Here is a 27,082-nt window from a genome sequence, read left to right on the forward strand (position 1 = left end):
AGTACCTGCGCCCAGTGTATTTAGTGCAGCCCGAGCGGACACTTACTTTGCACAACGTGACAGTGGCGCCCAACGTGGGGCTAATATACCTATATCATGCCTTACATACGTTCCTGAGACCATAGGCCAAAATGACAATCGTTGATAAACAATGCCAACAGAAACTTAAATAATATATGTAAATAGTTACGTGACTCTTCGTAGCATCTCGTTTCGATATTTTTTTTTCTTTTCGCTTGTTTGTGTGTTTTTCGTTTTGTTTCGTGTTTGTCGTAGTTCAATTGACTGTAGGCAGTATTAATAAGTACGAAAGTATTAATTTATGACCCATTTCGTACCTTGTCACAGTGACAATCAATATGATAGTTGCTAGAGACCTCATGCTATTGTCACTGTGACATAAGGTACAAAATGGGTCATAAATCAAAACTTTCGACTGTACATCTAAGCGCCACTTGCACCATCCCACTAACCCGGGGTTGAGCGGTTAAATCGTTAACCCAGTGTCAAATTGTCCTGGTAACCATGGTAACTCCAGGTTTAGCCGGTTAACACCGGGTTAGTGAATGGTGCAAATGGCCCTAACTAGTATTATTCTTACCTGTGCCCGATACTCTGGTTGCATGAGTACGCGTGCCCAGTGGTGCGCCTGGTGCTTCAGTCCAGCGCGCAAACACTCGATCACCGCCGATGTCAGAATTGACACTTGATCTGAATAAATAAAGACATCACTAATAACATTTTTTTCTCACAAAACAGTTGAATCGTTTAGCTAAACTTTAATATATATATATATATTTTTTTTTTTAATTTATTGAGAACACCAAACAGTCATATAAACATATCAAAAATACAATACAAGATGTACTGCAACAAAAGATACAATAAAAAAGACCTGGAGGTTCATAAATTATAAATTATCCCAGCAAACATTTTTTGGTCAATATTCCGAAAAAGGCACCTATTTTAGGTCGCACAATTTAGGGGACCAAAATGAGGCACGTCGAATCGACGTCGTCGGCACGTCGAGTCGACATAAATGGGGAAAAGAACGCACGTGCCGGCGACGTATTTATTGACGGTAAATTAGTGATTACAACCATTAGGTCAACACTAGGTCATGTTTCCGACGTGGATTCGACGTCGCCACGACGTGCCGCTTAGTTGAAATGTACTAATTTGGTAATTTTCTTGTAAAGTAATAAAATAAAATAAAATTTTACACTTTTCTTTAATCAATGTTAAAGTATTTGTGGAAACTTTTCTGTAATATTTTATTTTGGAATTACCTGCTCTATAAATGCTAAAAATATATAAATGCTCTTTTACGCATGTGCGAGCAATATTTGGACAGATAATGGTACTCCTACCAAGTGCGCGGGTGTTTGGCGCCACAAATATTAAAAGGGTGAGATTTAGAAATGGCTGAGAAAAATATAAGTTCTAAGAAAAAATTAAATTACTTTCTATGAAATGTTTTTATTTGTGTTTTTTTTTTCTAGTAGCAAAAAAAGTCTGCAGTGATTTTGATAGCCCACACGGTGCAAGTGTTATTTTAAACGTCAAACTTCTATGAAATTATGACGTATAAATAACACTGGTACTGCATGGGCTATCATAATCGCTGCAGTCTTCTCTTGGTCTAACTCTACACATATTTCGGTTTAAAAAAGTAAGTTATACCACAGAATAAATAATAGTACTAGGTACAGAAGACTCACTCCCTAACAAAACGCGTCTGTTACGATCAGCACAGATATGGCCGCTAGGTGGCGACAGCGCCACGCGCGGCTTATGGCAAACCCCAAAATTGGGGCCGAACGAATGTACTTTTAGCTACCTGCGGCAAAGCGACGAAATCGCGGAGTGAGCCACGCCTGGTTATACGAATACGTACGTTGGTGTGTGGGGAAAAAGCTGACGTCCTTGGCGGTGCGGCATAGCAGCTGCGCCGCCAGCTCGTGCCGGCCGCGCCGTACGTGAGTTCGCACCTGAGATAAAATACGGTTATAATTTTCGGCCGAGCAAGAGATTACACGCCAGAGCACAGAATATATAATAGTACTACCGTACAGAGAGGACACTTACTACAAAACCGAAGTTTGACAGCGATTCAGGGACGAATCATACTATCACATGGCGCGCAGCACGTCGCGCGCCGCGCGGTAGTTGCCGCTGCGGCACTCCGCGCCCGCTATATCACCTGCCACCAGAGATGTACCAGTATGTACCAGTATGTAGGCGTGCAGCGTGGCGGCGGCGTGGCGCATGTCGCGCGGCACGGGCAGGCCGCGCGCGCGCAGCGACACGCACATGGCGCGCAGCACGTCGCGCGCCGCGCGGTAGTTGCCGCTGCGGCACTCCGCGCCCGCTATATCACCTGCCACCAGAGATGTACCAGTATGTACCAGTATGTAGGCGTGCAGCGTGGCGGCGGCGTGGCGCATGTCGCGCGGCACGGGCAGGCCGCGCGCGCGCAGCGACACGCACATGGCGCGCAGCACGTCGCGCGCCGCGCGGTAGTTGCCGCTGCGGCACTCCGCGCCCGCTATTATCACCTGCCAAAACAGAACACTTTTTGGAGATAGGCCAAGTTGAACACTTTTCCCTGAACACTGTATCCAAAAAAATTAAAGAAAAAAGTAAAGAAACATGTGCCGACAAGAATATAACAGTGCGATCTGATGAGAACCTATGTAAAACCATCGCTGGTTTATCACACATGTTTACTGGTTTCTTGGTAGAGTAACTTACGGCAGTCTTGGCCGCCTCCGCGAACTGCCGCTTGGCCATGTAAAGCCGGAACAGATGTTTGGGCTCCCGTGGTGTGCCGTCCGTCTCGCCCAGCAGGTATTCTATCAGCCTGTGCAAATAATAATATACATTAGGGTTACTTGCAGAAAAGCTAAAATTTTCTCTTTTGTTTCCGAAAGCTAAGAATGCTGGAACCTATTTGTTATGACTTATATCGGTGAAAACTAGTAAGCGGTTCTCCTAATAATCTGACATTTTCTAATGTGTCTCTCGTCGCCAGAAGCCGCGGCAGCATCAATAGCGACGCTGATGGCCTCATCCTCCTCCCCGCCAGTCTTCAGCAGGTGGGACATGGCCTTGCTGTATTCACCAGAACTTGCTGTTGGTTCTGACTGACCTCCTAGTGAGCCTCTCATCATCAGAGGCCGCGGCTGCATCAATAGCGACGCTGATGGCCTCATCCTCCTCCCCGCCAGTCTTCAGCAGGTGGGACATGGCCTTGCTGTATTCACCAGAACTTGCTGTTGGTTCTGACTGACCTCCTAGTGAGCCTCTCATCATCAGAGGCCGCGGCTGCATCAATAGCGACGCTGATGACCTCATCCTCCTCCCCGCCAGTCTTCAGCAAGTGGGACATGGCCTTGCTGTATTCACAAGAACTTGCTGTTGGTTCTGACTGACCTCCTAGTGAGCCTCTCATCATCAGAGGCCGCGGCTGCATCAATAGCGACGCTGATGGCCTCATCCCCCTCCCCGCCAGTCTTCAGCAGGTGGGACATGGCCTTGCTGTATTCACCAGAACTTGCTGTTGGTTCTGACTGACCTCCTAGTGAGCCTCTCATCATCAGAGGCCGCGGCTGCATCTATAGCGACGCTGATTGCCTCATCCTCCTCCCCACCAGTCTTCAGCAGGTGGGACATGGCCTTGCTGTATTCACCAGAACTTGCTGTTGGTTCTAACTGACCTCCTAGTGAGCCTCTCATCATCAGAGGCCGCGGCCGCATCAATAGCGACGCTGATGGCCTCATCCTTCCCGCCAGTCTCCAGCAGGTGGGACATGGCCTTGCTGTATTCACCAGAACTTGCTCGTGGTTCTGACTAACCTCCTAGTGAACCTCTCATCATCAGAGGCCGCGGCTGCATCAATAGCGACGCTGATGGCCTCATCCTCCTCCCCGCCAGTCTGCAGCAGGTGGGACATGGCCTTGCTGTATTCACCAGAACCTGCTGTTGGTTCTGACTGACCTCCTAGTGAGCCTCTCATTATGAGAGGCCGCGGCTGCATCAATAGCGACGCTGATGGCCTCATCCTCCTCCCCGCCAGTCTTCAGCAAGTGGGACATGGCCTTGCTGTATTCACCAGAACTTGCTGTTGGTTCTGACTGACCTCCTAGTGAGCCTCTCATCATCAGAGGCCGCGGCTGCATCTATAGCGACGCTGATTGCCTCATCCTCCTCCCCACCAGTCTTCAGCAGGTGGGACATGGCCTTGCTGTATTCACCAGAACTTGCTGTTGGTTCTAACTGACCTCCTAGTGAGCCTCTCATCATCAGAGGCCGCGGCCGCATCAATAGCGACGCTGATGGCCTCATCCTTCCCGCCAGTCTCCAGCAGGTGGGACATGGCCTTGCTGTATTCACCAGAACTTGCTCGTGGTTCTGACTAACCTCCTAGTGAGCCTCTCATCATCAGAGGCCGCGGCTGCATCAATAGCGACGCTGATGGCCTCATCCTCCTCCCCGCCAGTCTTCAGCAGGTGGGACATGGCCTTGCTGTATTCACCGGCGTGGAAAAAGAACTTGCCGGCCAGTAGGTGGTTCTTCTCGCCTTCGAAGTGCAGCGCCAATGACCTGGGGATCGCAGTAGCTTGTTTTTATTTTCATAAAAATAAGGTTTAATACAAATAAATTGCATATGTAAATATATTTACTAACGGGTCAAGTCGAATTTCACTCGATCTGTTTCGATCCGATACGAAGATTACGACAGGAACAAATGCACATTCTAAACACATTTTAATATGTCCGAGTTTCACAGAGTTTTCTAGTTAAAATAATTATGATGATTCTGAATTTAGGGATTAAGTTTGTTTTGAAGCAACAAAAGGTTGCAACTATTTACTGAAGTTTTAAATAGGAACGGTTCTACTTCTATAACAAACTACTACTTCTACTACTTCTTAATATATTATCAGGCGTGGCTCACTTTCACTTCCACATCAATTTGGTGGCTAGCCATAATCCGCGCGTGGCGCTGTCGCCACCTAGCGGCCATATCTATCCTGATCGTAACAGACGCGTTTTGTTAGAGAGTAAGTCTTCTGTACCTAATACTAATATTTATTCTGTGGTATTATGTGTTGTATCGGTTGTGTGTATGAATTGGTTTTACAATTTTCACAATAATCGTACCATCTTCGTATTGTTCCTACCTGAAATCCTCCGGCCTCGCCTGCGACGTCTGTATCAAGATCTCTCCGTACAGATGCAGCTTCCCATTCTTCCTAGCTAGTTGGAAAGCCTCGTCGTAACATAGCGACATCACCAGAAACTTGATCGCTGACGATGGATCATCACTGTACACATGTTAAATTTATAGTAAGATGCAGGTATTCGGGATTCATCGTCAATTCGTCATATAAATCCGGAAAGAAACTATAGTTTCTTGTCTTACTCTGTCCAGTCATTTCTGTCAGTAGAAAAAAACAGCAAATTTTTAAAATGTAGGCGCGAAGGGTTATCGTTCCATAGAAAGTTGGAACTTCGCGCCTTTTTCTATTGACAAACTTTTTCTATTGACAGACTTTAATTTGGCTTACTAACTATTATTTGAAGATAATTTCAAATTGTCACTAAAAAGAATATGTATATTAAGAACGGGTCACTCACGTATTTTAAGTCGAAAAACGCTCGACATGTTTCACTCCGTACCGAGGAGTGTCATCAGGAGCTTGCGTTTACGGTGACGGACCGGCGCAGGCCCGCAGGGCCGCAGCTCTCCGCGTCCGATGACTCGGCGCAGGCGCCGGTGGCGGCAGGGGGAGCGAGAAACTACCCTCGTTTATGGCATTATTGTCAAATGATGGGTTGCACACAACACTCACTACGGCATGTCACGCACACATGTCATGTAACATGTCGAGCGTTTTTCGACTTAAAATACGTGAGTGACCCGTTCTTAATATATTTAATATGTCTGTGTCTCATGGAAGTTTTGTTATTAAAAAAGAATATGTGTTTCTTGCCAAAAAATAATATCAAATTGAAATCATACAGACTGACACGTACCTATTCTGAAAATAATTCGCCACCATCTTCGCTCCTTGCACCGACTTAGTTTCCTGAACTAGATTCACAGCCTCATCTATATCGTCCAGCTTTTCCAAATTGAGCCTTATGGCCGCCTCATAATCTCCAGCCTTAAGATACGACTTCAACGCATCATGGTATCTGCCTTCGGCCTCTTTAGCTTTAGCGTACTGTATGTGAATGCTTGGCGAGTTGATTTTCGGGAGTAGCGCTTCGACTTTGAGCCAAGACTTAAGTTTTATATATAAGGAGGCCGCTTTTTCAGTGTTGCCAGCGTGATCGTAAAGGGTCGCTGCATGGTTGTACTGTTTTTCGTCTTCTAGTAACTGGGCACAGTCTTTGAGTAGTTCTATGTCGTGTGCATGTTTCATGGCGATGGTGACTCCTCGGATGACGTCGCCACAGCGGATTGACATACGCGCGATGCCGGCCTCGCATTTTTCGTTATGATCCTTGACTTTGGGGGTGCCGTCGTCTGGCATGATGCTTTGTTCGTAGAAGGATTGGGCTTCGTGGTAGTCAGCTCTGTTTGGGTTAGTTATAAATATTAATATTGCAATGTAGATAATCGGTAAAGACTTTAGTTTTCGACGCGCTTCTGTTGAAATCTCGTGTATTGATAATATAAAGATAAGAACTACTATTTTAGTTGATGATGATCATGTTGATATTAAGAGCCTTAGGTATATGTAGTTTAACGGAATCTTTTGAACCCGAACGTCAAATATTTAACACAGTATAGGTACATATAAAGGACCCGGGTATGTCCTTAAGGACCCGGGTATGTCCTTAAACTACGTCCAGGACCCGGATATGTCCTGAAACTACGTCCAAGACCACCGGTGGACGGGCAGCAGCGTCCCTCAAATTCGGTGTACTCGACTGCGATCGCCAACCCGCCTGCCAAGCGTGGCGATTATGGCATTCACCCCCCATCATGCAGAGCACAATCAAACCACGGCCCCGAGGTTCCGGCGACCCCCGGTGCTCTGGCTATGGTAGCGGTCAGGGCATTAGCGGGGTCAGGGGTGCTAAGAATCTCCGACAAAGATCCGGCTACCCACCCCGACGAAGACTGGCCCTGGTAACACACAACATACGCACTATGAGGACTGACGAAAAGATCTGCGAGCTGGAAGAGGAACTGAGCAGGTTACACTGGGATATTGTAGGGTTATGCGAAGTCCGTAGAGAGGGGGAGGACACGACAACCCTGAAGTCTGGTAACTTGCTCTACCACCGGGAGGGCGACCAACAGTCCCAATTATTAAGGTGGTGTCGGGTTTCTCGTTCACAAGTCCCTCATAAACAACATAATAACCATCGACAGTGTGTCGAGCAGGGTCGTATACCTAATACTCAGAATATCCAAAAGATATTCGCTGAAGGTCATTCAGGTATACGCACCGACCTCGTCACACTCCGATGATGAAGTAGAGGCTATGTATGAGGACGTAAGTACATATACATACTTCTAAAACCTACTTTACTGTTGTTATGGGGGACTTCAACGCAAAGTTGGGCAAGAGAAGCGGTGATGAGTTGAGAGTGGGGCAATTTGGGTATGGGCAACGGAACCCTAGGGGTCAGAGGCTGGCCGACTTTCTGGAGAGAGAGGAACTCTTCGTGATGAACTCTTTCTTCCAGAAGCCGCCTCACAGGAAATGGACCTGGATGAGTCCTGACGGTTCCACGAGAAACGAGATAGACTTCATCATGACCGACAAGAAACGGATATTCAGCGATGTCTCTGTGATCAACAGGGTAAAGACCGGTAGTGATCACCGAATCGTAAGAGGCTCACTGAATATCAATATTAAACTTGAAAGGTCCAGCCTGATGAAGTCTACGCTCCGACCTACTCGAGCCCATGTTCAAAACCCCGAAAGCTTTCAACTCGAGCTCTCTAACCGCTTTGCTTGCCTAGAGAACTTGGCTTCAGTGGACGAAATCAACGACGGGCTAGTGGAAACTGTCCACACAGTAGGGTCTAAGTTTTTTTAGACCCCGCCGTAAAGATAGACCTCTGAAATTGACCGAGCAAACCTTAAACCTCATGGCTGAACGACGCTCGCTAAAGTTGCAGTCTCCCGATGACGCGAAGTCATATAGGCAACTCAATAGACGTATATCTAAGTCCTTGCGACATGATCTGCGTCTCTTTAATACTAACCGTATTAAAGAGACTATTGAGCGAAACCAAGGCTCCAAAGTGTTCGCAAAGGACAAGTCTATTGGGCAAAGCCAGCTGACGAAGCTGAAACGGGAAGATGGCAGCATAGCGTCGAGCAAAGCGGAGGTTTTAGGCGAGATCGAGAGGTTCTATGGACAGTTATACACTTCGATCGCAAAGCCCGTCGACAGCTTGGTAGGAGATCCAAGAGCCAAGCTGTCCCGACATTATACCGAAGATATCCCGGACATCAGTCTGTACGAGATTAGGATGGCCCTGAAGCAGCTTAAGAACAACAAGGCGCCGGGCAAAGACGGAATCACTTCAGAGCTTCTAAGAGCGGGTGGAACACCGGTACTTAAAGTCCTCCAGAAGCTCTTTAATTCCGTCTTGTGCGAGGGCAAAACGCCTGAAACATGGAATAGAGGCGAGGTGGTGCTGTTTTTCAAAAAAGGTGATAACAGCCTATTGAAGAACTACAGACCCATCACGCTTCTGAGCCATGTCTATAAGCTGTTTTCAAGGGTCATCACGAACCGTCTCGAACACAGACTTGATGACTTCCAGCCTCCCGAACAAGCCGGGTTTCGAAAAGGCTATAGTACCATAGACCACATCCATACGCTGCGGCAAGTTATACAGAAGACCGAAGAGTATAACTTACCATTATGCTTAGCGTTTGTGGACTATGAGAAAGCCTTCGATTCGGTGGAAACATGGGCGGTGCTTGAGTCTCTTCAGCGATGCCATATTGACTATCGGTACATCGAAGTGTTGAAGTATTTGTATAGTAACGCCACCATGTCGGTCCGAGTACAGGAGCAGAGCACGAAGGCGATTCCATTGCAAAGAGGCGTAAGGCAGGGAGACGTTATCTCTCCGAAACTGTTTACTGCCGTAATGGAAGACACCTTCAAGCTCCTGGAATGGCAAGGACTTGGCATCAACATCAACGGCGAATACATCACTCACCTTCGGTTTGCCGACGATATCGTAGTCATGGCAAAGTCGATGGAGGAACTCAGCATGATGCTCGATGACCTCAACCGAGTTTCACAACGGGTGGGCTTGAAAATGAACATGGACAAGACGAAACTTATGTCAAATGCCAATGTTGTGCCCATCCCAGTCTCTGTTGGGAACTCGGTACTCGAAGTTGTTGACTCGTACATCTACCTAGGACAAGTAGTCCAATTAGGTAGGTCCAACTTCGAGAAGGAGGTCAACCGCCGAATCCAACTCGGTTGGGCAGCGTTCGGGAAACTACGTAATGTCTTTTCGTCCGACATACCTCAGTGCCTCAAGACGAAAGTCTTTAATCAATGTGTGTTACCAGCGATGACTTACGGCTCCGAAACGTGGTCTTTCACTATCGGCCTCATCTCAAAATTCAAAGTCGCTCAGCGAGCTATGGAGAGGGCTATGCTCGGAGTTTCTCTGCGTGATCGAATCAGAAATGAGGAGATCCGTAGACGAACTAAAGTCACCGACATAGCTCACCGGATTAGCAAGCTGAAGTGGCAATGGGCAGGCCACATTGCGCGCAGAGAAGATGGCCGATGGGGTCGAAAAGTGCTCGAGTGGAGACCACGGACTAGCAAACGCAGCGTAGGACGTCCACCCACAAGATGGACGGACGACCTTGTTAAAGCGGCCGGAAGACGCTGGATGCGGGTGGCTTCCAACCGGTACGAATGGAGGTCCAAGGGGGAGGCCTATGTTCAGCAGTGGACGTCTTATGGCTGAGATGATGATGATGATGATGAGGTACATATAAAGTGTTACCGATAAAATCTAATATAGAATCCATTTAATATCTAATTATGATCTTAATTAATATTTAGAAACTCTTTGGGCCAATTTTAAAGGATTTCCAATTAATTTTTCCTATATATAATTTCTCTTAATCGATAACGATTTGAACATTCCTAATCGGGCCAAAGCTCTAGAAATTCAAGATGGCATCTACTTTTAGGGTTCCGTACCCAAAGGGTAAAACGGGACCCTATTACTAAGACTCTGCTGTCCGTCCGTCCGTCTGTCCGTCCGTCTGTCACCAGCCTGTATTTCACGAACCGTGATAGCTAGACAGTTGAAATTTTCACAGATGATATATTTCTGTTGCCGCTATAACAAACAAATACAAAAACAGAATAAAATAAAGATTTAAGTGGGGCTCCCATACAACAAACGTGATTTTTGACCGGAGTTAAGCAACGTCGGGCGGGGTCAGCACTTGGATGGGTGACCGTTTTTTTTTGCCTTTTTTGCATTATGGTACGGAACCCTTCGTGCGCGAGTCCGACTCGCACTTGCCAGGGTTTTTGTAATTCTACCCCGTAGCTACGCAGTCCCCGCTACAGTGTAAAGTAAGCTGCAGAGATAACTTGTTTGCAGGCATTGACGTAGATATCTAAGGCCTTACTACCTTACTACTAGCCTTACGGACAATAAGAATGAGGCATGAATGGGGCCAGTACAGAGGTGTGACACCGCTACAACGTGATTGGTTGATGAGTTCGCATCACGCGCGCGATTGGTTGATAAGTTCGCATCACGTGCGCGATTGGTCGCAACTAGTTGCGTTAGACTGCACGATTGGCTCGAATTCGTGAGTGACACCGCTAAGAACTGGCCTTACGGGCACTAAAATGGTACTACATTTTAGTGCCCGTAAGGAACTCCGATGGCGTCAATGTTTGCAAGGGGGTCAATTATCTCTGCAGCTTACCACCACAGCTTAACACCATTGAAATTATTGGACAATAAACCGTGTTACAAGTGTAATAAAGTACATTGTTACTTTAATTTTATGACAGTTATGACACTCACAGCAGCTCGGTGTGCCTCGCCCGGTGCAGCGCGACGAGCGGCGCGGCGGCGGGGCAGGCCTGCAGCGCCAGCGTGTGCGCGGAGCCCCAGTCGCCGCGAGCACAGTGCAGCTCGAGCGCCGGCAGCGCGCCGTTGGGGGCTCCTTCGAGCCAGCGCGCCGCCGCTGAGCCTTGGTTAAGACACGCGGACAACGCGCCGCTGAACACGCAAAACCGTTTAAGACGTATTTAAGTGGAAACCGAGCAATACCTAATGACAACCTACATTACAACCGACGTTAAGTATACACGGTGATTGGTAGATAGGTTTAAGGGGGTGAGGTATTTTCGAACATTTTTAGCCATAAATGTCTTAGACGAAAGACGTTTTTTTATCAATGCCCAAAACCTTGTAAAAAGCCTTAAATTTTTTTTACTGACAGTCTTAAGAGGGCGTAGAGGAGGGTAAATTTTCAGATCCTGTCAAATTACCCCATTTCACAGACAAACGCAGCTCACGCACACTACCTCAATTTACTGGGACAGGTGAGTGATCCCTAATGTTTTTTTTAAAGATGCTGTTTCGAGTTAAGTGTTAACTACTGACCTCCTTTGAGGAATTTAAACTGTCAAAGCTTTCCTTTGTGAGAAGACAGAGAAAAAACATTTTTTTATATATAGCTTTCCTTGTTTGTTCATGTCATGTCATAAGTATGTGACGTATTAGGTAATTAATTATTTTCGTTGTTTTCATTTTCGTCACATGAAACCAATATAAGTAGGTACTCGTAAACCAGACCACTGCGATGGTATTGGCTTTAAATATCGTTCACAACTGATAATATAGCCACAAAAACTCGCTGAGACTGCAAGTCGAGTCTTGATTTCCATTTCTTGATGATATATCATTGAAATAACTTTCAAAGCACGTGATAGCTCTTAGAATAGCAACAGAACTGATTGAAGTTGAAACTAAGAATTTTATTGCTGAAATTATGAAAAAAAAAAGAAAATGAAAAAATATTTATTCGCTAACAAGCAATAATTAACAAAATACAGGTTTTAGGTATAAAAATACCTGTGTTAAGGAACACCGCTAATTATGTGAACAACATTGCTTCGTCTTCATAAATAAAATTTTAATAATTAAAACTGTTTACGTTAAAATGTGAAGAATTTTGTTGATAAATTGTCGGTCTAGTATATTGACATTATGTCATATATGTTTTTTAAATGACGTAATGTGAATGGCAGCACAATGAAAATATATTCCAATAAGAAAAAACAAATCTTCAAACTTTTTTCATTTTGAGTGAACTAGGAAGAAACTAATTACATTGATTTGGTTGTGTTCGTATATTTTTAAAGAATTTGTCATATTTTTAAAGTATTATGACTTGTGAATAAAAACAAATCAAAATTTTAATGACTCTTGATCTCCGTGTGATATTATTCATTTATCCTATTTATTTTGAACACAGTTTTTCACTGGTATTATCATTCGTATACGGAAATGAATGTCTGTCAATATATATGCCAAAACGAAATGTCAAAATGGGAGATCCAGGTACGCGACCGCTCCGAACGAGCCACAGCGGGCATCTGAATCAAAGGAGAATTTGACAGATATGGCGGATGTATGGAAATTTTACGAAAGTTTACGTTTACGATGGAATTTATCTGTTGCCTTTAAGAGAAAAAATAGGATTCGTTGTAGTCCAGTTATCTGGCTTTCGAAATCACTCGATTTTATAGCTTGACCATCGATTTTTTTATACAAATTTTACTAAACGCTGACACTCGTTCATCTCGTTTTAGGTACAACTTTGTATAAGTGTATTTATTATATTGTAAAAGATTTCAGATTTTCAAGGGTGATTCGTTGTAAACACACTCTTTGAGATATTAATGACATTTAATTTTTTTTTTATCAAGGGATGTGAACGCTAGCGACTAAACGGTGACTGCCTTTTTCGCTGATTTTGCTCGACGCAGTCTTAATAGTAGGTAGGTAAATATGCTTTTTTTCTTAACTAAGATACTTTTCAAGCAATGTGGATTGAGCTTTACTGTATGTATAATCATAAATTGCTTAAAAAAGGAAGTCTTACCACAAAATGGAGAGATCTTCTATATGCAACGCGTCCTCCAATGCCCATACCATAGCGACGTCACTCAACCGCGTATACACACGAATTGCTGAAAATAAAGATTATACTTAACAGTGCGAAGAATATCATTATGTTGGGGTACTTACGACACGTAATTAAAAGAATACCAGATTATAACCCAGAGCTCGGTATATACGTCGTGGCCAAATCTTTGAATTGGTCATTTCATAAAATAGCAATAATTTCACGGAATGATCGGTTAGCCACATCATGAAAAAATACAACCTAACCTACCATGAAGTGATGAATTCTAAAAAGACGTTTCACGAAATGATCATAATTTATGAACAGTCAAGCTTCGTTGAACCGTCTCAGCAGTAGAAGTGTCTCGGTATGTTTCCGAGACATTAACCTGCGAATATCAACCTTAAGTCTATCAGCATAGAGTCCTCACCGAACTCCGCATTAAGCTCAGCTATGGCCGCTTCTCCCAGCTTTCTCCACAGGCCTTCCTCGTCGACGGCGTCACAGAACAGCCAAGCTTCGATGAACCGTCTCAGAAGTTTCTCGATATGTTTCCGAGACATTAACCTGCGAATATCAACCTTAAATCTATCAACATAAAGTCCTCACCGAACTCCGCATTAAGCTCAGCTATGGCCGCTTCTCCCAGCTTTCTCCACAGCCCTTCCTCGTCGACAGCGTCACAGAACAGCCAAGCTTCGTTGAACCGTCTCAGAAGTTTCTCGATATGTTTCCGAGACAATAACCTGCGAATATCAACCTTAAATCTATCAACATAAAGTCCTCACCGAACTCCGCATTAAGCTCAGCTATGGCCGCTTCTCCCAGCTTCCTCCACAGGCCCTCCTCGTCGACGGCGTCACAGAACAGCCAAGCTTCGTTGAACCGTCTCAGCAGTAGAAGTTTCTCGATATGTTTCCGAGACATTAACCTGCGAATATCAACCTTGAGTCTATCTTCATAAAGTCCTCACCGAACTCCGCGTTAAGCTCAGCTATGGCCGCTTCTCCCAGCTTTCTCCACAGGCCTTCCTCGTCGACAGCGTCACAGAATAGCCAAGCTTCGTTGAACCGTCTCAGCAGTAGAAGTTTCTCGATATGTTTCCGAGACATTAACCTGCGAATATCAACCTTGAGTCTATCTTCATAAAGTCCTCACCGAACTCCGCGTTAAGCTCAGCTATGGCCGCTTCTCCCAGCTTTCTCCACAGGCCTTCCTCGTCGACAGCGTCACAGAACAGCCAAGCTTCGTTGAACCGTCTCAGCAGCAGAAGTTTCTCGGTACCTATGTTTCCGAGACATTAACCTGCGAATATCAACCTTGAGTCTATCTACATAAAGTCCTCACCGAACTCCGCATTCAGCTCAGCTATCGCCGCTTCTCCCAGCTTTCTCCACAGCCCTTCCTCGTCGACAGCGTCACAGAACAGCCAAGCTTCGTTGAACCGTCTCAGCAGTAGAAGTTTCTCGATATGTTTCCGCTGGTTCGCGAGGCGTTTCTCTGGGTCCGGGTCGGCCAGTCCGCTGGTGTTGTGTGAGTCGAGGGGGATTTTCAGCACACTGAAAAGTGAGTTTTATTTGTAGATGAATAGAGTCGATAAATTAACTTAAGCTTGGTATACGTAAATTGCATCAAATCTATTACAGAACATGTTACTGTCATGAGTTGGCTTGCCAGAGAATATATACCTACCTGGTATATATAGGTTATATTCATACAAAAGGAGCACAAAAAATACTTCCATATTTATTTCTATACCTATGAAGAAATCTGTTATTTTTGATTTTCTTTGTCATACTCGTTGTTAAACATAAGTTTGCGTCATTCTCTTTCGGTGTGCGGCAGCTCGTTAGCACGTGCACATTTCTCGCTTGTCTACGCGCGACTAAAGGCAACTTGTACAATTTGTCACAAGGTAAGCGCTTCAATTTTGGACCGCCTATAACTTATGTTTGTGTATCATTGCCCCAGTGTGGACTCACACTCCCCGCGGTGCCGTGCGCGCTCAGGTAGCAGGTGTGGACAGTGACTCACGCTCCCTGCGGGCCGTAGCAGTAGACGTCGCCAGAGAACAGCAGGAGCGGCGCCGTGTCGGGCGGCACGGCGGTGGTGTGGACGAGCGTCGCGTGCGGGCCCGCGGTGCCGTGCGCGCTCAGGTAGCAGGTGTGGACGGCGTCCGGCGTGTGCACGGCGAACACGTTGCGCTCGGAGAGGCAGATGTCCCAGATTACGCCCCTGGACAATTTTTTTTTTCATTTACTTAAAGCAGTATGAAGCTTGGCGCTTTTTGCTGCCCGGATTCGGCACGTCATCCTCTTTATTTTTTATTTTATTTTATTTATTTAGAGATCCAACAACTCTTAGTTTCTGTGCGAAAAGAGAAGAGTCGTGGAATGTATGAGGCCCAATACATTCCACGACTCTTCTCTTTCCGAACAGACTCTAACATAAACATAATTTGTGGCTAATTATCACCGCAATTTATTGATGCATTTATTATATTAGGGGTCATCCATTAATCACACAATAGACTTTTGTCAAGTGGACCCCAGACTTCCAGGAACCGTGGCAAAAATGCCGGGACAACGCAAGGAAAGAGACAAAATTTAGAGTTTTTAGACAGACAACCCCCCCCCCCTGTTGCTGTGACGTAATACGTGGATGAACCCTTATATTTAATGCGGAACTGTTGTCGATGTTACTTGATAGGTCCGGTGACGTTGGGCACGGCACACATCTCGCCGGACGCGGGGCAGTACACCAGCACGCGGCGTCGCTCGTCCACTATACAGGCGCGGGTGCCGCCTGTAATGTTATATGGGATTGTTGTGAATCGATGTTACTTGACAGGTCCGGTGACGTTGGGCACGGCACACATCTCGCCGGACGCGGGGCAGTACACCAGCACGCGGCGTCGCTCGTCCACTATACAGGCGCGGGTGCCGCCTGTAATGTTATATGGGATTGTTGTGAATCGAGGTTACTTGATAGGTCCGGTGACGTTGGGCACGGCACACATCTCGCCGACGCGGGGCAGTACACCAGCACGCGGCGTCGCTCGTCCACTATACAGGCGCGGGTGCCGCCTGTAATGTTATATGGGATTGTTGTGAATCGATGTTACTTGACAGGTCCGGTGACGTTGGGCACGGCACACATCTCGCCGGACGCGGGGCAGTACACCAGCACGCGGCGTCGCTCGTCCACTATACAGGCGCCGTCGCCGCCTGTAATGTTATATGGGATTGTTGTGAATCGATGTTACTTGATAGGTCCGGTGACGTTGGGCACGGCATACATCTCGCCGGACGCGGGGCAGTACACCAGCACGCGGCGTCGCTCGTCCACTATACAGGCGCGGGTGCCGCCTGTAGTGTTATATGGGATTGTTGTATATCGATGTTACTTGATAGGTCCGGTGACGTTGGGCACGGCACACATCTCGCCGGACGCGGGGCAGTACACCAGCACGCGGCGTCGCTCGTCCACTATGCAAGCGCGGGTGCCGCCTGTAGTGTTATATGGGATTGTTGTATATCGATGTTACTTGATAGGTCCGGTGACGTTGGGCACGGCACACATCTCGCCGGACGCGGGGCAGTACACCAGCACGCGGCGTCGCTCGTCCACTATGCAAGCGCGGGTGCCGCCTGCAATGTTATAATGGGGTTCAAAACTGACAATTGCTCATCTACCTGGCAAATTGTTAAGGGGATCCCATGCCCCAATGACCTTCGATTTGAATCCCTTATAGTTTTCTAATGTTTTTATATTAGGTTATCATATTAACAACGACGGCTGTACCAATATAGTATCCTATATTTACTTCGAAGGTTATTGTCTTCGAGATATTTGGCATCAAAGTTGAACAATTTTAGGCCAAAAAACTGGTTTTCTGGCCACAACTTTTTTCTTAATTAGTTTAAAATTAAGACCCTAGACACTTTTTAGAGACGTCAAAGATGAACCCAAATATGTAGATTTCTTATATTTTAGATCTTTCACAGCAATCGAGATACGAAAAAAGTGTTTTTTTAGACAATGATTTAAAAAATCATAAAAAAGTAAGTTTTCATATCTTTCAAAATCCGGGAGACAAAAATAGAGATAACAGATGGAAGAACCGATAGCGTTTGCCTTATAATTCTATCTGAAGTGCTAAAGTAGGAGATACGATTCAAAACTTGACAAAAATCGATGAAAACCTCGGGTAACCCCTTAACTCTAGTCGTGACCTTTAATTTTTAATGGCAACCGAGAGAACATACGTCTACTTTTTGTAAATTTTTCTTACTATGCAATAAATTTTAAAATAATTAAATAAAATAGGAGAGCTAAAAAGAAAATAACGAACCGATATCACAGTAGACATTCCGTATCCCGCAAGTATGTTTGTACCGGACGGAGTTGCGCCATTCCTCTATGCCGAAATATTCGATGTGCCCTTGCTGTTAACAAATAAACACAATTGAAAAGGGATGACTGCATTTTGCATGTGAGGTTCTAGAAAGGTTGTAGTCCTGCTTAGGGCCCCCCCACATCTGGCGTCTTTCGAGCGTCGGCGTCTACAATTCTATGGCCGACGTCGACGCAGCGTCGACACAACTGCGCAGCGACGTCATTTTCCATAGCGCTGGACCGACGCCGACAGACGCCGACGCTCGAAAGACGCCAGATATGGGGGGGCCCTTAAATATAAGTAATCTAAGTACGGATCGGACGGTCTTGTTATTTCGGTCGGTCTCGGTACAAAAAGTATTGAGGTTGACGGAAGTAACAAGACAAATATTTATTTATTTATTTATTTATTTATAGGTTCACCAACAGTTATTACATTGAAGCTTACATCTATACAAACAATGACAACATGCTGAATGTATAACTAATTACTGGTAAACACCACATGCAAGTAATTAAAAAAAGCAAAGTCAACAACAGAGCCGGCACATTTAAACACCTTATTATTGTAGAATAAGGAGCAAAGCCCAACCATGATGTCAAAAAAATACGAACGTTTTCTGAGAAAATACGATGGAAAAGAATTACGCACTACAGTTGTATAGAGTTTACGCACTCTGTGCTGATTTCCATCGAATGTAAAGACCGCCTTACTCACGTCGGTGACGAATATGAAGAAATCGCTGGTAAGCTGTATGTCCGTGATGACGGCGTCCTGCATGTGAGGTTCGGGGAACGTTATGGAGTCCTGTTCCGCATCCTCGGGGTCCGGGGGCTCGATCTGTCGACAAATGCTAATTTATAATTTTAAAACTAAACGGGACTTAGGCACAGTTGCACCAACCATATTTGGGCGTTTTCAGAAATAAATATTGAAATCCTGATTCTTTCACATCTGGACGTTCTTGGGCTCATTTAGGGAATGCAATACCGGGATACCAGGATCCCGAAATACCGGGATCCCGCATGCAATTTGCGGGATTAATCCCGGTCGTAAATTAAGCGGGATCCCGCGGGATTTGCGGGATCGAAGAGCGACGTGGTTCTTACGTGTTACTACAAGGAACACAGGCTCGGGCACGTGCCTACTGGCGAAAATTCTTCACGGAGCCTAAATGCATCTATGGAGGAAAGGGGTAATGACACGGAAGAGCATTTTGCCCGAATTTGTCTATTTATTTCATCACACTTGCTCGTAAAAGGTGTTATTTCACGTAGGCGACGCGGTCCGTAAATCTTAAATTTGTACCCAGGGAATTTTGTTATGTAAGTAGGTACGTCCGAAATTAGGCAGATTTTTTATTGTTTTCCCTCTTTTTTCCTCACAGGTGTGATGAAAAACATTGTGTGTGCCACGAGTGGTACAGGACTTACGAAATCGCGTTAATTAAGCCTTTACACACGTTCTTAAATTCTTTATTACTGTCATTATACCGTATTATTTTAATACAAAATTTACTATTTCTAATTTTAGTTTACTTTTTGTTTTCAACCTTCAAATTTAATACTAATTCGTAAAATTGTATACTAACTTGCGGGATCCCGCAAATACCGGGATCCCGCGGGACTTAAAATGGCAATCCCGCGGAATACCGGGATTGAGTTCCTCATGCGGGATTGCATTCCCTAGGCTCATTCTACTCAGAATCGACAGCATTCTCCATCCCACCATTAAAAAAAGATGTCCCAAAATGTCCATTCGATTACATCACGTTTTAGTATGAAAAAATTTGGCACACTTGTATGTGCGTGACGTAGTGGAATGTACAATTTTCATACAAATTTTTGGGACATTTTATTTTATCATCAGAATTGAATATGCTAGTGATTCTGAGTTGAAAGAACCCAAAAACATCGGGATCTGTGAGAATCGGGTTTTCGATATTTATTTCTGAAAACGCCCATTTAACAGACTGATCAACGTTACGCAGCAGAGATCTATGAAACTTCTCATACAATAAAATTTAGCGAACTCTTTAACGGTGACAGATGGTTTGGTGCAACCATAGACTAGGAATCCTCTAGACCGAGTTTAGAGCAATTATTTCATGTAACTGATGATGCCAAAAATGCGGGGGTGCGCGGGACGAGGTGAGCGAAGTCCCGTGTCGTGATTGGTCCGTTCAAAGACACGGACATCACACAAAGACACTTTCGACTCGAACATGGAGTAAAATTACCGTATGCATGGCAGAGGGGGTAGCGCGACTATGCTCAGTCAGGAGGATGTTTTGTCTGTGGGTGCAATCAACTCTTGATCGCGTGCACTTACTTTGTAAATTATTACATTATATATACAAGATATAGACTGGGACATTTGCGATATAAAGCAGCTTTTGGTAATAACGATACATATGACCCCGTGATCGAGCCTGCTAATCATTTAATGATTAAAATATAATGCTCTCATTTACATGTTTACGTAACTATCATTTAAATTAAAACATATTTATTTAAGTTATTGTCCATCAAACTCTCTCTCTGATAGTTCAGCTTAAAAACGTCGAAATGCCGGGTCGTGTTCCTAGCCAGGCCAGTGTTTCAAGTCGAATGTAAGAACTTCGGTTCACTCGCTCGTTCAATAAATAATCAGATGTGTACTCGTACAGTGATTTGTTTTCTATATATATAAATGCAAGTGTCCTGACTGACTGACTGACTGACTGACTGACTGACTGACTGATTCATCAACGCAGAGCCGAAACTACAAAAGCCAGAAAGTTGAAATTTGCACACCAGATTGCATTTATAAAGTGTACAAGAGATAAGAAGCGATTTTGAGAAATTCAACCCCTAAGGGGGTTAAAAAGGGGATGAAAATTTGTATGGGGTTAAAGTTTTCTTTTAAGCTAGGAATTTGAAACTTCGTAAAAAGATATATTATTAAAATACAAGAAAACTAATTTCAGCGTTTTTGAAAATTCATCCCCTAAGGTGGTGAAAAAGGGGTTGAAAGTTTGTATGGATATCAAAAAAAATTTCAAGTGGTGGACTTGAATCTTTGTATTTAGGGATATTATTAGAAGACAGGAAAAGTAATTTCAGCGTTTTGTAAAATTCATCCCCTAACAGGGTTAAAAAGGGGTTGAAAATTTTAATCCATTACAAATGCTTTGAAACTTCGTAGAAAGGCATAATAGCCGATTACAAAAAAAGTGATTGCAACATTTTTTGGAAATTCAACCCCTAAGGGGGTTAAAAAGGGGATGAAAGTTCGTCTTCGAATGCAAATTTTATTTTAAGCTAGGAACTTGAAACTTTGTAACAAAGTATCAAATTCAAATACAAGAAAACTAATTTCAGCGTTTTAGAAAATTCATCCCCCAAGGTGGTGAAAAAGGGGTTGAAAGTTTGTATGGATATAAAAAAAAAATTCGAGTGCGGGACTTGAATCTTTGTATTTGGGGATATTATTAGAAGACAATAAAAGTAATTTCAGCGTTTTGTAAAATTCATCCCCTAACAGGGTTAAAAAGGGGATGAAAGTTTGTATGGGGTTAAAGTTTTCTTTTGAGCTACGAATTTGAAACTTCGTTAAAAGATATATTATTAAAATACAAGAAAACTTATTTCAGCGTTTTTGAAAATTCAACCCCTAAGGTGGTGAAAAAGGGGTTGAAAGTTTGTATGGATATCAAACATTTTTTCGAGTGTGGGACTTGAATCTTTGTATTTAGGGATATTATTAGAAGACAGGAAAAGTAATTTCAGCGTTTTGTAAAATTCATCCCCTAACAGGGTTAAAAAGGCGTTGAAAGTTTGAATCCATTACAAATGGTTTTGAAACTTCTTAGAAAGGCATAATAGCCGATTACAAAGAAAAGTGATTGCAACGTTTTTGGAATTTCAACCCCTAAGGGGGTTAAAAAGGGGATGGAAGTTCGTCTGCGGGTGCAAATTTTATTTTAAGCAAGGAACTTGAAACTTTGTAAAAACGTTTTAAATTTAAATACAAGAAAACTCACTTCAGCGTTTTTGAAAATTCATCCCCTAAGGTGGTGAAAAAGGGGTTGAAAGTTTGTATGGATATCAAACATTTTTTCGAGCGCGGGACTTGAATCTTTGTATTTGGGGATACTATTAGAAGACAATAAAAGTAATTTCAGCGTTTTGTAAAATTCATCCCCTAACAGGGTTAAAATGGGTTTCAAAGTTTAAATCCATTACAAATGCTTTGAAAATTCTCAGAAAGGCATAATAGCCGATTACAAAAAAAAAAGTAATTGCAACGTTCTTGGAAATTCAACCCCTAAGGGGGCTAAAAAAGGGGATGAAAGTTCGTCTTCAGGTGCAAATTTTATTTGAAGCTAGGAACTTGTAACTTTGTAAAAAGGTATTATATTAAAATACAAGAAATCTAATTTCAGCGTTTTTGAAAATTCATCCCTATGGTGGTGAAAACGGGGTTGAAAGTTTGTATGGATATCATGCATTTTTTCAGCGCGGGATTTGAATCTTTGTATTTGGGGATATTATTAGAAGACAATAAAAGTGATTTAAGCGATTTGTAAAATTCATCCCCTAACAGGGTTAAAATGGGGTTCAAAGTTTGAATCCATTACAAATGCTTTGAAACTTCTTAGAAAGACATACTCGTAATAGCCGATTACAAAAAAAAGTAATTGCAACTTTTTTGGAAATTCAATCCCTAAGGGGGCTAAAAAGGGGATGAAAATTCGTCTTGGGGTGTAAATTTAATTTTAAGCTAGGAACTAACTTTTTGGAAAAAAAGGTAATAAATTAAAAAACATGAAAACTAATTCAAGCATTTTTGAAAATCATCCCCCAAGGTGGTGAGAAAGGGGTTGAACTTGAATATTTGTATAAGGGCATAGGTACCTATTATGAGAATACAAGAAAAGTAATTTCAGCAACCAACATCAAAATCCACTTGATTTAAAACTTCATACAACTTGCTAAAAAAGAAAAGTACTTAATTTCAACATTGCTTGGATATGAAAATTATAGGTATACTAAAGAAGTAAAATGTTGAAGATAAGATTCCACGCGGACGAAGTCGCGGGCAACAGCTAGTCAACTATAATGCTGTATATTATGTTTTTATACAATAATAAATAAACGAATGAATGAATGTATGAATTCATGAATGACTGACTGACTGATTGAATTACAAACTGACTGATTGACTGAATTACAAACTGATTTAATGAATGAATGAACGAACGAACGAACGAACGAACTAACGAACTAACTAACGAACGAATGAATGAATGAATAATAGTGACCTTGTGCAGCAGGGCGCGGCCGGCGCTGAGCGCGGCGCAGTACTCGCCGGCGGCGCGCAGCGCGTCCACAGCGGCCGGGTGCCGGCGCTGCCGCGGCGCGCCGCCGGCCAGCGGGCACAGCCACGCCTGCGCCGAGCGCGCCATCACCACGTGCGCCGCGCCCAGCGCAACCAGCTGCGGCTCGAGCGGCAGCGCGTACGTCGCCAGCACGGCGGGCTCCGCTGGAGCAAATGTACTGTGAGTAGGCACGTGACGTATAATGAATAATGATTTATTGGTAAATAGTTATTTACACGTCATAGTAGGTACATTATGATATTATACAAGGTTGTAAACACATTTAAACTTATACTTATTTACATAGCATAATTTTAACTTAACATATTATTAAATAACTTTAGTTTCCATTTTGCCTTTTTTATTTCCTAATTTATGATTGGGCCAATGACTTGTAGTCGGAGAAAAAATCATCTATTTTATAACAAGCTAATTGTATTAATATAGCCTTTAGTTTCCTAACAAACATCTTATCGGTTGGTGTTTGTTTTATATTGTCATTCAATGTGTTATATAGTTTTTCCCGAGTACGTCCAGGGTTTTTTTTGACTTGGCGAGCCGGCGCGGGGGCACCCGCAGTTGGTTACGCCTGCGCGTCACAGTGCCCGTCATCTGCCCGTTGGTAGGCAGCCAGGCAAGATTCCGTCTTGTGTATTTACATGCTTCAAGTATATATACACTAGGCAACGTTTATATTTCGAATTTAATGAACGTGTTGAGTATTAGGGTCGACACGTCATGTGACATTTAAGAAATAGAAAATATATTTATTAATATGAACAATAATTCTAATTACATTTATGTAAAGGTCACCTAAATGCCACTCACGTGGGCCACTAGTATGTAAGTCCGATTTTCCCTAATAAAGATGTTCAGTATTCAGCAGACTTTAATAGTGTTCATTACTACCCGAACGCCGTACATTTCATAAACATACTTAAATCCATACTAATATATTATAAAGGCAAGAATGGTATCGTCTTGGGTCGTCCCATTCGTTTTTCGTCAAATTCTTAAATTAGTCCTATTCAGCTTTCGTCATCTACATTGAAAGCCACCGACGATTGTGACGAATGTGGAATGGGTGACGAAAGCGAAATAGGACTAATTTAAGAACTTGACGAAAAACGAATGAGACGACCCAAGGCGATATCCCAAAAGTGTGTCTGTCTGTCTACCTGTTACCTCTTCACGCTTAAGCCTCTGAACCGATTTAGTTGAAATTTGGTATAGAGATAGTTTGAATCCCGAAAAAGGCCATAGGATAGTTTTTATGTCGGAAATCATCCCTGAAGAGAGTGCAAAGCGGGGTGGAATTGAAAGAGTTAATGTATTGCCTAATAATTCAAGCAAGCAATGCGCGAATTGAATGATTGCTATTACTATTAGCAATATCCAGGCGCTATATACCTACTTTAGCGGCTGTCACTAATTCCACGCAAACGAAGTCGCGGGCAAAAGCTAGTACAACATAAAGAACTGGTAGGGTTGCCACGTACTCGTAATACTCACATATTATTTAACCTCCTCATCGCCGACAGGGATGCACTGGTACAGCGTAGCCTCAGACAAGCTCCTCAGAGTGATGACCCTAGTGCCATAGGCCGCATACAAGGCCGGTAGGGTTGTCACGTACTCGTAATACTCACATTTAGCCTCCTCATCGCCGACAGGGATGCACTGGTACAGCGTAGCCTTAGACAAGATCGTCAGAGTGATGACCCTAGTGCCATAGGCCTCATACAGCAGGGCCGGTAGGGTTGTCACGTACTCGTAATACTCACATTTAGCCTCCTTAGACAGGGATACATTGGTACAGCGTAGCCTTAGACAAGATCGTCAGAGTGATGACCCTAGTGCCATAGGCCTCATACAGCAGGGCCGGTAGGGTTGTCACGTACTCGTAATACTCACATTTAGCCTCCTTAGACAGGGATACATTGGTACAGCGTAGCCTTAGACAAGATCGTCAGAGTGATGACCCTAGTGCCATAGGCCTCATACAGCAGGGCCGGTAGGGTTGTCACGTACTCGTAATACTCACATTTAGCCTCCTCATCGCCGACAGGGATGCACTGGTACAGCGTAGCCTCAGACAAGATCGTCAGAGTGATGACCCTAGTGCCATAGGCCTCATACAGGGCCGGTAGGGTTGTCACGTACTCGTAATACTCACATTTAGCCTCCTCATCGCCGACAGGGATGCACTGGTACAGCGTAGCCTCAGACAAGATCGTCAGAGTGATGACCCTAGTGCCATAGGCCTCATACAGGGCCGGTAGGGTTGTCACGTACTCGTAATACTCACATTTAGCCTCCTCATCGCCGACAGGGATGCACTGGTACAGCGTAGCCTCAGACAAGATCGTCAGAGTGATGACCCTAGTGCCATAGGCCTCATACAGCAGGGCCGGTAGGGTTGTCACGTACTCGTAATACTCACATTTAGCCTCCTCATCGCCGACAGGGATGCACTGGTACAGCGTAGCCTCAGACAAGATCGTCAGAGTGATGACCCTAGTGCCATAGGCCTCATACAGGGCCGGTAGGGTTGTCAAGAACTCGTAATACTCACATTTAGCCTCCTCATCGCCGACCGGGATGCACTGGTACAGCGTAGCCTCAGACAAGCTCGTCAGAGTGATGACCCTAGTGCCATAGGCCTCATACAGGGCCGGTAGGGTTGTCACGTACTCGTAATACTCACATTTAGCCTCCTCATCGTCGACATGGATGCACTGGTACAGCGTAGCCTCAGACAAGCTCGTCAGAGTGATGTCCCTAGTGCCATAGGACGCATACAAGGCCGGTAGGGTTGTCACGTACTCGTAATACTCACATTTAGCCTCCTCATCGCCGACCGGGATACACTGGTACAGCGTAGCCTCAGTCAAGCTCGTCAGAGTGATGACCCTAGTGCCATAGGCCGCATACAAGGCCGGCAGGGTTGTCACGTAGACGTTCAAGTATGCGCGGCCGGCGGTGGCTAGGAGGCGGCCGTCGGAGCTCCAGGCGCAGCGCTCGGCGCCGCCGGGGGGCAGCACTGAGCCGGAGACTTCGCCGTTGTTCCACACGGAGATCAGCTTCAAACTAAAGATGGAGGAAATTAGGTTAAACGAGCGAAGCACAAAGGCAGATGACGCTGTAGTGAAAGGGTTCCAAATGACACAGTGGTATCATATTTATTGGATTCAAAACTTGACATAAAATTAATAGAACCTATGAAGCTTACGGCTAAGCTGTCTTTGGCCCATTGGCGGAAAGTCGCCAGCCTGTCGGTATTCTACAGGTTGCACTTCGGGGGTGTGCTCAAGAGCTACACGAGCTTATTCCATCGTCCCCATTCTACCATCAGACTTAGACCCACGGGCAGTTTCCATCCTTACATGGTAGTTATTCCACCAATTAGCACGAAGCGCTTTGCTTCTTCTTTCCTGGTGCGCACTGCCAAGAAATGGAATTCCTTGCCGGCGTCTATATTTCCGTGCTCATATAATCCGGCAACCTTCAAATCAAGAGTGAACAGGCACCTTCTGGGCGAGCTCGCTCCATCGTAGGCCACGTCTACGCCTCGGCTAGTCTGTGGCCACGAGTTAGCCCATTCATAATAATAATAAAAAACCTACGTACACCAAAAGAGATCGAGGTGTGCAAAATTTGTCTTTGGCGTGTCATTTTCTATGTTTTGTTACTGAATGGCTTTTATATGTAGTGAGTGAGAAACTGCGACTGTGTGCACGTTTCTCCCCGCAAAAAAATGGCAGAACGATTTGTACAGTAACATATCGCTTGGGCTCCTCCCTTCCGACGTGTCGGAAGCCTGTGTTGCCCAAAAAAAGTATCTGATTAAAAAATATACTCACTGGCTGTCGCCACAGGAAGCGGCTTGTCCGTTGAACACGGCGACATCTGTTAGGGTTTCCTTGTGGTTCCTCACTTGGAATAACTCCTCTCCCACCTCCTTGATGTGGGTCGATATGGCTATGACGAAGCCCGCGCTGAACCCTGGAGAAAAGTATTTACAGGTCATTTTACAATAGTATAAATAATTAAATTACATTAAATTATTGCTAATTATTAATTTATATTAATAATTAACCCCTCAACTCCACAAAAAAAAAAACAATTTGAAATATAAA

General features: G+C 44.3%; 1 protein-coding gene across 1 annotated transcript in view; it reads right to left on the reverse strand.

Annotated features, from left to right (window-relative positions):
• LOC134666838 (WD repeat-containing protein 19) overlaps nucleotides 1-27,082 on the reverse strand; it is a 36,169-nt gene that overhangs the window by 4,438 nt on the left and 4,649 nt on the right. Inside the window, exons 6-22 of the mRNA XM_063524155.1 lie at nucleotides 26,807-26,948; nucleotides 25,783-26,033; nucleotides 22,887-23,107; nucleotides 18,299-18,421; nucleotides 17,537-17,630; nucleotides 16,026-16,128; nucleotides 15,217-15,417; nucleotides 14,530-14,741; nucleotides 13,159-13,246; nucleotides 11,070-11,267; nucleotides 6,044-6,589; nucleotides 5,188-5,331; nucleotides 4,424-4,606; nucleotides 2,755-2,863; nucleotides 2,409-2,558; nucleotides 1,898-1,991; nucleotides 602-711 (exon numbers count right to left, since the gene is read on the reverse strand). Coding sequence (XP_063380225.1) covers nucleotides 602-711; nucleotides 1,898-1,991; nucleotides 2,409-2,558; nucleotides 2,755-2,863; nucleotides 4,424-4,606; nucleotides 5,188-5,331; nucleotides 6,044-6,589; nucleotides 11,070-11,267; nucleotides 13,159-13,246; nucleotides 14,530-14,741; nucleotides 15,217-15,417; nucleotides 16,026-16,128; nucleotides 17,537-17,630; nucleotides 18,299-18,421; nucleotides 22,887-23,107; nucleotides 25,783-26,033; nucleotides 26,807-26,948 — 2,969 coding nt within the window. The remainder of the gene's footprint in view (nucleotides 1-601; nucleotides 712-1,897; nucleotides 1,992-2,408; nucleotides 2,559-2,754; nucleotides 2,864-4,423; nucleotides 4,607-5,187; nucleotides 5,332-6,043; nucleotides 6,590-11,069; nucleotides 11,268-13,158; nucleotides 13,247-14,529; nucleotides 14,742-15,216; nucleotides 15,418-16,025; nucleotides 16,129-17,536; nucleotides 17,631-18,298; nucleotides 18,422-22,886; nucleotides 23,108-25,782; nucleotides 26,034-26,806; nucleotides 26,949-27,082) is intronic.

The sequence above is a fragment of the Cydia fagiglandana genome, chromosome 8 (genome assembly GCF_963556715.1).
Source record: "Cydia fagiglandana chromosome 8, ilCydFagi1.1, whole genome shotgun sequence".
In the NCBI taxonomy this organism is placed as follows: Eukaryota; Metazoa; Arthropoda; class Insecta; order Lepidoptera; family Tortricidae; genus Cydia; species Cydia fagiglandana.